Source organism: Varanus komodoensis, unplaced genomic scaffold (assembly GCF_004798865.1).
Source record: "Varanus komodoensis strain SLA01 unplaced genomic scaffold, ASM479886v1 scaffold7_3, whole genome shotgun sequence".
NCBI classification, from domain to species: Eukaryota; Metazoa; Chordata; class Lepidosauria; order Squamata; family Varanidae; genus Varanus; species Varanus komodoensis.
In genome coordinates this window covers 19,503,865-19,517,531 of record NW_025336480.1, presented here as the reverse complement: position 1 = coordinate 19,517,531, position 13,667 = coordinate 19,503,865, and the positions used below count along the sequence as shown (strand labels likewise).

Genomic DNA, 13,667 nt, shown 5'->3' with positions numbered 1-13,667 from the left:
AAGATTTCTCGGTATTAATACAAAGTCCAAGATCCTGTAGCAGGGCACAGGTCGTACGTATCGAGGCAAGAAGTCCCTCTCTGGTTTGGGAGACTAGCAACCAGTCATCAAGGTAAGGGTAAATTTGCACACCCTGCAGCCGTAGAAAGGCACAGACAGGAGCCATACACTTGATAAATACTCTCGGAGCAGTAGCCAGTCCGAAGGACAACACTGTGAACTCAAATAGTTGGAATGGGACAGCAAAACAAAGGAAATGCCTATGACAAGGGTGAATGAAAATGTGGAAATAAGCGTCCTTCAAGTCCAATGAGGCGAACCAGTCCTCTTTCCTCAGCAACGGTAGGATATTTTGAAGGGTGGTCATCCTGAATTTTTTCATTGTGATAAACCAATTAATATTTCGTAAGTCCAAGATTGGACGAAGACCACCATCCCGCTTCGGGACCGTAAAATATCTCGAATAGAATCCGTGAAGTCCATCCGTCTGAGTTACTCCTTTACGAAGAAGCTGTCGAACTTCATCAAGCAATACCGGCGAACATGAGGTGAACTGGATCGGGCTCGATGGAAGAACGATGTCGAATTCTATCTGATAGCCGTGCTGAATGATGGACAATACCCACCGATCAGGTGTGATGGACTCCCAAATGAGGAGTCGGCTTCTCAGTCGGTCCCCAGATGAGAGGGGGGTGGGTAGAGTAGGAAGGAGAGGAATGGTTCGCCCGTCCCGTCAACGTTGCCTCCTATCGCCCTCGAAGCGACGACGGCCTTGTTGATATCGTTGCAGGGGCTGTTGATGGCGGCGTTGTTGCTGCTGCTGCCGGTGTTGAGGCTGCTGTCTGGTTTGGTATGGCTGCCTGTAGGAGGGTCGGGTCCAAGACCACTTATGTCTGGTCTGTGGTTGGAGCTCCATCCGCCGGGCCATCATACAGGACTCGTGAATCTTTTTGAGTTTGTGGTCAGTTCTAGAATGGAAGAGCCAGAACCCCTCAAAGGGCATCTCCTCTATCCGCCTCTTCGTCTGCTCCAGAAAATTGCAGTTGCCCAGCCACGCATGCCTCTGGAGGGAGACGGCACCGACCAAGGCCCTCAAGTCCGTGTCCACATGGTGTCGAGCAGTGGACAGCTGCTGGACCGTGACTTGCATGGCTTCCTTTATAAAAACTTTTGCTAGATCGTCCTGGTTATCTGGAAGGGCCAAGACGACATTGTTGAGGCACTGCATGATGAAATACTGGTACCTCGCCAGTGTCGCCTCATAATTAGATAGTCTAAGCCCAAGACCGGAGGCAGCATATACTCGTCGGGCCAGGGAATCGATCTTTCTTCCCTCTTTGTCTCAGGGCGTGGTATGACCTCTTGCCTCTCTGCCCTGGGAGGACTCCACCACGACCGAGTTTGATTTAGGATGGCGGAGAAGGAAGGGGATGTCCTCCTCCCGAACTCAGTACATGGATTCGTACCTCCGTGAAGTTGGCTGGGGATGGGCGGGTGGGTTCCACGGCTGGGTCATAGCGTGCCGCAAGGTGGTGATGAGCAGCAGCACGATGGACGTCAACTGCTCCCCACGGACGACGTCATAAAATTTGTCCGTACTGGGGCCAGGCTGTTGTATAGCGTTGATCTCAAGGGACTGGACGAGACGCGACATCAACTCCGCAAAAGAGATGTAAGATTCGTCAGGCAACCCAGGTGCCTGGGAAATCACTGCGATGTCTGGGGAGGGGGAGTCGATGTCGGAGTCGTCTGAGTAAATCCCATAATATGGAGGAGCCAAGGAGGAAGACTCTGCCGGTGATAAGGACCGAATGCTCTCCCTAGTCGGTATTGGCGAGGCACGCCTCGGGACTGAAGATGTCGGGCGGTCGCGAGGTGCCGGTGGAGAGGAACGTCCCCTTGGGGCCGGATAGTGCCTGATGGAACGGCAGTCCCCCCATCCGTGGTAGTACGAACGTTGAGGATGGTACCATCCCTCGGATCTCCTCTCAAACAAGTGATTTCTGCGGCTCCTGGGAGGAGACATCTCCACATCCGCTTCCAGTGTAGCTGGGGGCATAGGTGTGGGGGACCTAGACCTAGGTGGGGAATCCCGAATCTCCCCATCGGAGATCGGTTCCCTCGATGGAGCTGGGAGAAGCTTGGCCATGTGTCGAAGGGACCCCGGAGGGGTAACCCTCATAGCCGCCTGAAGCGCCGGGCCCAGTGGTGTCGGTACCACGACAGCTGTCAGGACCGAAGGGGCCGACAAACCCGAGTCTCGGTGCTTGGGGCGCTCAGGGTTCTTGGTCTTCCGAGGTGGCTCCCCGGTCTTATCCTTTTTAGCCTTCTTGTGGTCAGACAGCTTGTCGGAACCAGTGTGCTTCCGTTTTTCATGCTTCTTCTTAGGTGAGGAAGCAGGCCGATTGCCCATGGTAACTGCACCTTCATCCGAAGGGTGTGAGGGCGGAACCACAGAAGAAGAGGCCGGTTTTGGAGCAGATACTAGTGGGTCCAACTGGAGGAGTGCACAGTCCCACAGAAGTCTCTGGAGGCAGTTCTCACGGTTCTTCCTGGCCTGCTTGGAGAAAGCCAGACAGTGAGAACACTTATCCTTTCTATGCCCTTCCCCCAAGCAGAGAAGGCATAGGTCATGCGGGTCTGCAGGAGACATTTTAGACCCGCATTCCGCGCATTTGCGGAAAGCCACTCGTTGCACCATCATAGAAAAGGAAAAAAGAGAAGATAGTGCAGCGGGTAATAATATATTTTTGGGTTTTTTGGTTTGTTTTTTTTTAAGAAAGAAGTGAGTAAGAAAATGAAGAAGAACAAGAGAAATAACAACTACTGGAAAACGGGATAATACACTTGGAAAGAAGAAAAATCACAATAGTGAGAACGAGAAACGGTCAGAGCAAGAGCGAAAGTGGCATGAGGCACAACGAACGGCGGTCGCAAAGACTGAACAAAATGGTGGACGCTCTGCTCTATATAAGCTATAGGGGGGAGGGGGAGTGAAGCTTCCCGTCAAAACCGTTAGCTATCAATCTTCCGGCCAAAGGCACTGCGCAGGCACAGCACCCATGTGTGTGATGCACAGAGGCCACAACGAAGAACAGAGTGGGTTGGGCTGGTGGCCTCATGAAAGCTCACCCCAGCATGCTGTGCCCATTTCTGCTAATGAGCACAAAGGCACTTTGGATTTGTCCCCATCGCTGCTGCAGGCAGCAAATCCATTGGTGCTCTTGGAAGCAGCAGGAGCAATGGTTATTCTGGTGGCAGGAGTGTTACTTTGGCGTCTTCAGTGGCAGCCACCTCAACTGTTGCCATACCCACAGTGAAGAAGCCAAAGACGGAGCAGATGGCACATGGGAGGTTGTTACTTTTGGCCCCTCTTCCCTTCCCACCCAGTTACCCCATGCTCACTCTCAAAGGCCTGAAAGAAGGGCTCATGGTCGGCCTGGATCTGCTTGCTTTGGCCTCTTCACCAGGGGTAGGTGTCTTGTCCTGTGCTCACAAATGCCCAGTCTCTGTGTTACCTTCCTGAGAATTGTCAGTTCAGTCCAAGAGTGAAGACTGCATGGTTTGTGTGTGCATCCAAAGTTTTAAGCCAGGCAGGAGTGTCCAAATGAATGTCCAGTAAAAAGGTCAGAAATCTAGATACCGATTAGTTTTAATCAAGTTAAAGAATGCAGATGACAATGCTTGTTTGCCACAAAGAACAACGCTGGCTGAACTAATTTATAGCCAGCTAGAAATCAGCACAGCTGACTAATTAAGTCAGGGTGCTGTTTCACGGAAAACTTCCCATTCAGCCTATTTGTACTCATGTCAAAACCATGCACTCCTCCTTCTATCTAAGGGGTGCATTCCCTCTGTCTCTGATTCCCGCTCTTGTGGAATCCCAGAGGCTGCCCAAAAGGGACCTGGCTGCTCCTCTAGTGGAGGGCAGTCACCTGCAGCCACAACCCGTGTCTGACTATGGCTGGAGCTCACTATAATGGCTCTCTGAGGAATCTTCCTCCACGTAGGGAAGGGCATTAGAGCTGCAGCCAATGTGGCCAACGCCAAAGACACAGAGGAAATGCCAATGCCACCAAAATAGCCACCGTAACTCCAAGAGCACTGCCGGATTTGCCACCTGGAGCAGCAGCAGAGGTAGAATCATGAAAGTGCCATCACCAGGAGCTGGCGGGGCACACTGAGGCGAGCTCTCGCAAGGCTGCCAGCCTAAACAGGATAGGCCAGCATTCACAGGAGAATTCCCCACCATCATGCCCATGCGAGCAGGCTCCAAGCTGCAAAATAAAGAGCCACATGCAGCTCCCATGCCTTAGTTTGGCCACCCTTACTCTATGGCATGACCTATTATGGGGATAAAGTTATCAGATAATCTTGCTTGTACCAAATATAAATCCTGGATAACCATAAAGAGTGTAAAAAAGATTGAAATACACCTCACAGGTGTCAATTTGTTACAGTTCATTGGTCCTTTCTAAAATGGAACTAAAAAAAGACAAGATGTGCATTTATTTATTTCATTTTTATACAGTCCAATACCCAAGGCTGCCTAGTCACTTAAATGTTCGTACAACATTGTGCAACATTGTATCTTTTTCAGTGTTAGAACAAATCTATCATGAGATGGGATTGCTGGTCTTTAAGAATGATCTAGTCTTACATTTAAAAGAAATCCTCGTGAATTCCATTTAAAGAAGCCAGTATGCAAATAACTTTGAAGCTGCCTCAACATGCTTGCTTTTCCTACTAATGTTTATAAGTTTTTACTGAAATTACTAGCATATGCATTGAATATTGCAATAAGGCAAGTTTCCTTTTGTTTCAGGTTCCACACCTAATACGCTTCACATCCAATGAAGGAAGAATTGGTATCTAGTTACAAATGTAGTTCTTTAAGCAAAAAAAGGGTAGACATATCAGCATGTACCTTTTCAGAAATTGCCATCGTAAAAGGAAGAAGAAACAGGCATAGGTTTTTAGAGCGTTGCACAAGAATGAAAAGCCGTAGTCATCTAACAATTACAATCAAAAATTATCTTAATAAAATGAAGCTAAGAAATAAAAGCAAAGATTAAAGCTTGCAAAAGTTTGTTTCCCTGAATTTAAGAAAAAGAATTCTTATCTTGAACTCTATAATGTTTACTTCATTTAATGTAACAAATATTCTTCTTCTTCTGTAGAAAATCAGTGGAAGCAGCTCTGTCAAAGTGGTTCATTTTGGTCTAGTATAAACCAGAAATCTTACTCTTGAAAGAGAGCAAAGGCCTTTCACACCTGTCATGAGCCACGCAAGAACTTCTCAACTTCCTTGGAATCAGTCAGTTCTGAAATCATTTGCAAGTATTTCATTAGAAAATGTTAAGCACCAATTATTTCTATGGAAGAAAGTTAAGAAATGGGATTTAAATATACCCATCTTTGAACAAATCTGTCCATTATTTTTAAGCATGACCCAGTTCTGAAACCTATTCACACTATTCATAGGATTTCATCCTTGCTCCCCAGCACATTCCACAGGAAAGCACTGGCGCTTTCCTTTGATTAGTGGCATGTGGCCACTATCCACAGAGCCATTTCGCATTAGCATTACATATTAAGGATAGAACACCAATTCAGCTTCCAAATGGCACACATCTTTAAGGCCCTTTTAAATTCACTGAGGTTACACAACAATGCTTGTTAAAGCATACCTTAAAGAGGCTATAAAAATTTTGAGGTGTGTTTTATTGGCTAATGAATAAATCTGACCCTTGACTACATTTCAGTTGTTATTCATCATGTTCTTGTATTTCTTTCTATTTTTTATTTGCATGTTGGCTTTTCAGCAGTTTTTGGCTAAAGCAGACCACCTCTAAAAGACTACTATTTATAAGATAGAAGCATAAGAAATTAGTTTCCTTTTATGATCAGCATGGAGAAGGAGCAGAGCAAGACAACATCATTTGTCCTCTCACCCTCCCTCTCTCTCTCTCACACACGTGCATGCACATACAAAACCCTTTGGAAAAAATGGGCCTCAGCTTAGCTTTATTATAAAGAAGTCCCAATCAAGCAATCACATAGCCAAAGTGCTGAATATAATAAAAAGGCGACTTGCATGAGGAATCGTGGGACATGGATCCAGGAATGGTATCCTAAACATCTGTCAAGAGGGTGACATTATACATTTTAGCTAAAACTTTGTTCAATGTCCACAAAGCCTCTATTTTTTAAGGGGCTTTTATCATGCTTATCCTTTATCGACAAGCATGTTTGCTTATGTTAGAAAATACAATATGCAAAAGCTGTTTCACATACAAAACAGCCCTGTCCAGCAGTTACCTGCAGATTTATGAAGGCAACAAGCAAACAGGAAGTTCAAAGAGCAGGTGGGGATCCCAGAAAATGCATTATTTTTATTTTTATCTATTTTTTATTTAATTGGTTTGTATCTTTTGTGAGTCTCTCAAGACTCTGTTAGGGTAAATGAGTAGAAAAGACTCATGCCGAAATGAAAGTGGACTTCAGCTTCTCATCTTTACATGGCCTGGACGTTCATCAACTTCACCGTCTTCACAATCCTTAGGCCATAGCCACTGTGGCAGACCAGCAAAGGTGATGACATCATCAGAGGAACAGCACAAAGATATCCTGAAGAAGTAGACCATCCACAAATACTGAGGGATCCCTCTTTTGCTGCTTTACATCTTCAAGTAATACAAGCAAAAATGTAACACATAGGATTCTTTTAACTGCTGCAGGACCTAAACAGCTCAGAATTTTCTATTCTTCCCCATAGTGTATGATGGCAGATGTAAACGTCTACAGAAGGCTCTGTAATAGATACGGCAATCATATTCTAATAGATAATATCTTCACCCAGATTATGTTTGCAAAAGATCTAGCAGTCAGTACAATGTTTTGAAGAAAAAAATTCTCTCAATTTTCCACTCTACCCCATCAGTTTAGCTGAATAACCAACATTTTGCCTTTAACAAAATCTAAGCTTCTAAAGAATATTTTGCTTTTCCAGGGATTGACAGAAAAGGGACCTAAGAAAATATTGTCCTGTATTTGTCATACTTGTGTATGTGCACTGTCATATTAGGAATGGCTTTCCCCTGTATGATTTAATATATCTTTGTCCATGTAGACATTAATAATATTAAATTTATTCTTGGTCACCCAGTTTAAAAATCAAAATTAACTGAAGTTTTGTTATATCTTAAGTGCACTCTTACCAAATAAAAATGAAACTGATTTTAATATCTTGCTTTTTGCAGACTCCTTGTCAAATCTGCATTTGAGATGTTTGTTGTTTCAGCCTGGTTTTTTTAAAACCTTTTAAAAATTGTACAATACATGCCTGGTGGATGATGGGCTTAGTTGCAAGAAGGGGCAAAATAAAGCATAGAGACTTATCAGGAATAGTCAGATGACTGCATTAAATCCATGCTGAAAAGCTTATGTCCTCAGCAGACAAAAGTAGTAAAATGCGTAAGATTCCCAACACTCGGTGGTAGTGGTGATGGGGGAAATTTTCGTAATGCAAGAGCTATGAGACAGAGCCATCATTAAGCACAGAATATTCCTGCATATATAGCTTTGCATAAGACAAAATGGCTTATGTGCTTTCTCACAGTTATTTAAGAACATATGACTCATAAGATATTACATGTAAATGCACTTTCTGAGGTAACTCCAGTCCCACAACAGATCAGTGGAACCTTTTGCTTGCTCAACCTAAGGATGCAGAAATGTGTTCCTTAGCCATAGAGCTATTTTGCTGAATTGCAGCCATATTTCTGTCAGTGCAAGTGATGGTCTATATGAGGGATTAATCTGACACCAGACAGTGATCCTTAATCCTTTGGTATATCATAATCTATTTACTTTGCATGCTAAGAGGATTTTGGCTTTAAAATATACAGGAAGTGATGCTAGAAATGTACAGAAGATCAGGAATGCTGTTTCCTAAAATCTGTTTTTAATAAAACCCTTTTATGGATTTCTTGGAGTTCTGTCCTTTCAAAGTATTGAATAGGGATTTAGCTGGAAATGGGCATATGTTTCTTTTTCTTTAATACTGGAAGCCTACAACTGCGTTCCTCCATCCACTCCCCCACCCGTCTTTTTGTGTGTGTGTGCTGAATATAAGTCATGAAAAGAAAGAGTCTGCTATGTTTTCAGGGAGTTACACAGGACTAGTTTATTGACAAGATTAAAACAGATTCCAAGCTCCTGGGCATTTTATAAGTATCACTACCAAGCGTGTTTATGCTGTTGCTGCTGCTGTTTAAAAACCACTTATGAACCACCCTTTTTCAAAAACATTAATTTCAGGGCAGAATACATAAAAGGTCAATCCTCACTGCAAGAGTAATATAATAAAATTCATACCCCATCACAATAAAATTGCAGAAACAGTAAGCATGGCTATTCAGCCAGCTCAAAAATGATTTAAGATTCCTGACCAAATAACGTTTTGACCTAGTGCCACAAAGAATGCCTTGGGAGGACATTCTGTGTTGGGATGCCATCACAGAAACTTACCTATTTCTCACACAGGTGGAACTTAGAATAAGACCTTATCTTAAAATTTTACAGCAAATTCAAGTTGGCATGGAAGGAAACACTTTTTCAGGTATTTAGGACTTTAAAGGTAAGCACCTGCACCTTGAACTAGGCTCAGATGTGAATAAGAAGGTTGCAGTTTTTTCAGAACACATGCAACATGGATTCACCTAGACCAGGGGTCGGCAACCTTTAACACTCAAAGAGCCGTTTGGACCCATTTCTCACACAAAAGAAAACACTGGGAGCCAAAAAACCCTTTTGACATCTAAAATGAAGATAACACCACATATATCATTTTTTACCTTAACGCTCGCTCGCTCGCTCTCTATATATATAATCTTCATTATGATTTAGCTGCAGCTCTTGTTCAGTCACTAAAAACGGTTATTTTTAATCTTACATTATAAACTAGTAGGACTCCTTTCATATATTTTGAATAGGAGAACAGCTTCCTGCAGAGTCAAAGTCAGTGCTAAAGGGCTGCATGCATTAAACAGCAAACCCTATAAGTTTGTCAGCAGTAAAAGCAAATGAAACTACCCACTTATCATTAAACGTTACTTTTCTTTGATTTATCCATGGTTGGCCTGGGGGGGGGGTGAGTCACACATATAGGTGTGTTAAGTGACTGATTAGCAGATAAACAGTCAAGTGTTGTGAAATGTGACAGGTCCCAAGCACAGCTTTTTATCATTCAGAGGAAGGAGATTACATTTGGGCAAAGAGAATCTTTTCAGCAGCCTTTCGTGTAACATGAGAGCCTGCAGAAAGCTTGTTCCACTCTTTCCCTCCAATGTCGCAATTTACTTAACCTGCTAGCGCAGGGTTCCTGAGTGGAAGCCTCATCATCACCTATTGGTATTTTGTAACTCGGAGCCTCGGTCGCAGATGGGCGTCTGTGACATGTATTTTGGGTGACGGAGCCGCAGCAGGGGGATTCAAGAGCCACGTGTGGCTTCAGAGCCGCGGGTTGCCAACCCCTGACCTAGATAAACCAGTTAGAAATCTAGCAGCTGCATAAATGCAAGCTTCTGAATCATTTTCTGAGGAACTCCACATATAATGAATGGTAGCAATTCCACCTAGAATTTACAAGAGCATGCCCTGCAGAATGCGTTGGGGCAATAGCAAGGCTGTCATGAAGTTGCAAGCAGGCCCCTTCAAAGCAGCACTAGTGTGGATGTTAAAATCCTGTTTGATAAGTGTCCTATATTTTCCAGAATATCAGAGCCAGGTTAAACAGAGAGACTGTTTAAGTCTCTCTTTAAATGAAGGAATCTGTTGCTCCATAGAAACATAGCAAGGTGGCTATGGAGCAACAAAATTCTTCATTTGTCTTTGGTCCAATAGCAGCTACAAATGAAAAGTCTGCATTTGAGACAACTAATATAAGGAAATGTATGCCTTGTAGATGAAAGTAAAACCTCCTGCCCAGCTGTCTAGTCTATGATGCAGAGAGAAATTGATTAAACCTTTAATAACAGAACCTCATGGGAACAATTCTTCCACTCCAGTATCTCATTGTTTAAAGATGTTTCCTCTCATGTCACCAGAAATGTTTTTTGGCATAAAAATGCCAATTTTTAATGACTGCAATGCATATTCAAAAAAAGTGATCACTTGCTTGAGTGAAAATATTGTATAAATTGCACTTGCTTTCACTTCTTCTCAGATACTACTTTCCAGAAACTTCTACTTACCTCAGACTGGTTTTGTGAACCACTTTACCTCATACTTACCTCATATTCCTTTTCTAAATCTTACCGTTACCCCCTTCTTTCCCTCCCTTTCCCTCATTTCATCCCTCCTTCAAAAGAAAAGCCTTCTGATGTCTTTCTTACTTCAACTATACTCTTTTTTCTGGTTTTTCCTCCTCGGTGGCTCTCAAGGTGACATTCTGAAAGTGCTTTTGCTCCAACGTTGAAATACCATTTTCTAATGGACACTCTTTGTGTCTATTTTGGCTTGGTGAGGAACACTGAGTGGGCCCCTGCCAGGCTTTTACTAAGCAAGCCAGGAAGAACTGGGCAGGCCTCCTGAAGATCGAAATGTGGCCAGGTCTCCTGCTTCTCCATGTACATTATGATTCTGTTCTATATATTTTACCATCCTAAACAAAGATGGCAGCTTCCATCCAATCCTAGACCTATAAGGTATTATTTTACCCCAACAAAAAGTTGTGAATGATATCGCTAACAAAACATTATTCCATTGCTACACCAATGGAACTGGTTTGCAACAATAGATTTGAAGGATGCATATTTCCACATATCTATCCACCCAGACTACTGCCACTTCCTGAAATTCCAAATTAGTACCACACCCTATGAATTTTGAGTCCTGCCATTTGGACTCTCTACAGCTCCAAGAGTATCCACAAGTGCATGGCAGTAATTTGTGCCCATCTAAGATTTCAGGACATTCAACTCTTTCCCTACCTGGATGATTAGCTACTAATTACTCTGTCTCGGGAGTATCTTTTATGTTCTGTAGGAAAGACATGCAATCTACTGCATAAACTTGGATTCTGCATTAACAAGTTCCCTCCCAGTTCACCCTATACATTGAAGCCTGGACTCTGTCCTAGTGCATGCCTATCTTCCACCAAACTGCATGTGGAAGCTTTCCAAGTCAGCCCTCTTACTGCAGTCCAAATCAATGATGATGGTTCGGAGAGTACAAAAACCAGTTGGGTATATGGCCTCCACTGTAGTGATTCTCATCCCATGGAAAGGGACCCTCTTCTATCTGTTCTCTCCATCCCTGCTAATTACCAGAATACTTGCCAAAATCCAACTGGAGAAAACAATGCATTCTGATAACCCCAAGGTAGTCCAGACAAGCTTGGTTCACAGGTCTACTCCAACTGCCGAACCACACCTTTCTCCACCTACCAAACATTATCTCACAAAATCAGGGCAATATTCTGCATCCCAACATGAAAACACTCAAACTGATGGCCTGAAGGATCAGCTGGTGATGCAGCGCACTGGACTTGATTCACATATTTGATTCATACTGCAAGCAGCTCTCCAACCAAACACAAGGTGCTTATACTCAGCAGAATGGAATGCATTCAAGATCTATGCCCAATAAAACTAGCATATCAGCTTGCAGAACTGCAGCTCTCAGACTAATCAAAAGCACACTCAACAAGGGCTGTGCAGCATCCACAGCAGTGCATGCAGGTATCCACCTGTAAGACCTCTGTAAAGTGGCAACCTGGTCAACACTATGAACATCCATGAAGCACTACTGGCTCAATGTTTGTGCAAAACAGGACTGCCCCTTCAGCCGTGCAGTACTTTCTTCCATTCTCTGATGACACCTCCCACCACCATATTCAGCAATCACCCATTTGTGTGATACATCTCTAGGGGGAAGAGGGCGGAGCTCCCTCCAAAAATACGGTGCTTAGCTAGAATCTTCCCAAATATAGGCACTGTGCAGGTGCACAGCCCGTATGTCGGAATGCACAGATGACCACTTGAAGAACCAGCTACAGGTAAGCAACCTTACCTTCTGTGAACTCTACTCCTAGAATGGAAGATGTAAACAAAAAATGGAATACTACACTTATTCCAGTTAAGATTTTCTTAAGCTATCATGAGACTCTCTGTAATGAAGCCTATATTGAAAATGATTTTCATTCAATCTGCTAAACTTCATAATATACTTCTGCATATTTTAAAAAAGAACTTATTTGCTTTGTCTAAAGATGCTTCCAGGACAAGTGGAAATTGGAGTATTTTTTCACTGAAATATGAAACAACTGTGTCTGCCTAATTTGCCAAGAGACTCTGGCTGTTTTCAAGGAATTCAATATCAAGAGGCACTACCAGACGAAACATGCTAACTACAACAAGCTAACTGGGAACAAACGTGGTGAAGAATTGAAGGAACTGGAAGCTGCTTTAACAGCACAGCAGCGCTTTTTCACAAGAGCCCGTGAGTCAAATGGAAATGCCACAAAGGTGAGCTACGAGGTGGCAACGCTGATTGCCAAGCACTGCAAACCTTTTACTGAGGGTGAATTTATTAAAGACTGCGTGATGAAAATGGTGGAGAAAATTTGTCCTGAGAAGAAGCAAGAGTTTGCCAATGTTTGCCTGGCCCGTAACACCGTGGTACAGAGAATTGAAGACGTTTCATCTGATATTAAGAGACAGAGGCAAAAGGAGTGGAGTTTGACTTTTTTCGTTAGCCTGCAACGAAAGCACGGATGCATCTGACACCGCTCAGTTATTGATTTTTTTGAGAGGAGTGGACAATGACATGAACGTGAGTGAAGAGCTACTTGACCTCCAGAGCCTTAAGGACCAAACAAGAGGAACAGATTTATTTGTTTCTGTTTGTTCCGCCGTAGATGACATGAAACTACCATGGAATAAAGTCACTGGGATTATTACAGATGGCGCACCTGCCATGGCTGGCGAGCAAAGTGGATTATCAACCCTAGTCTGTAACAAAGTCAGCGAAGAAGGAGGCAAAACTATAAAACTCCACTGTATTATTCACCAACAAGTTCTCTGTGCCAAAGATCTGAAATATGATCATGTTATGAAACGGGTGATGAAGGCTATTAATTATATTTGCTCCAAAGCCCTGTGCCACCGCCAGTTTCAACAGTTTCTACTCGACATCCAGGCTGAATACGGAGATGTTGTGTATCATAACGAGGTAAGATGGCTCAGTCAGGGGTCTGCACTGCAGTGCTTCTACTCTCTTAGGGAGGAAATCGGACAATTCTTGGCAAAAAAGGGACAACCGATGCCAGAGCTATCTGATCCTGTTTGGCTGGCTGATTTTGGATTTTTAGTTGACATAACATGACATCCGAACGTGCTGAACACGAGCCTTCAGGGGCAAAATGCAGTGGTAAGCCAAGTGTATTCATGTATCAAAGCCTTTGGGACCAAGCTGCTACTTTTCCAAAGGCACCTGTCACAAACACAGCCCAATACCACACAATACGCATATATGGAATGCGCTCCCCAGAGAGATCTGCCTGGCACCGTCGTTATTTGTTTTTCGGCGCCAGGCGAAGACCTTTTTATTCAAATGTCATTTTAATTGTTAATAGTATTTATTCACTTTATTCTTTGGCCAGG

The 13,667-nt window shown here is 43.5% G+C and overlaps 1 protein-coding gene across 7 annotated transcripts in view; it reads left to right on the top strand.

The window, feature by feature from the left end:
* LOC123035809 (WD repeat containing planar cell polarity effector) overlaps positions 1-7,184 on the top strand; it is a 234,238-nt gene extending 227,054 nt beyond the window's left edge. For 5 of the 7 annotated variants that reach the window (XM_044454420.1, XM_044454416.1, XM_044454417.1 and 2 more), the window contains one exon: positions 5,181-7,184. In XM_044454420.1, the coding sequence (XP_044310355.1) occupies positions 5,181-5,231 (51 nt within the window). In that variant the 3' untranslated portion in view covers positions 5,232-7,184. Of the gene's footprint in view, positions 1-4,825; positions 4,955-5,180 lie in introns of those variants that run through there. The other 2 variants (XM_044454422.1, XM_044454419.1) reach the window with 2 other exon arrangements.
* Positions 7,185-13,667: the final 6,483 nt, after the last annotated feature.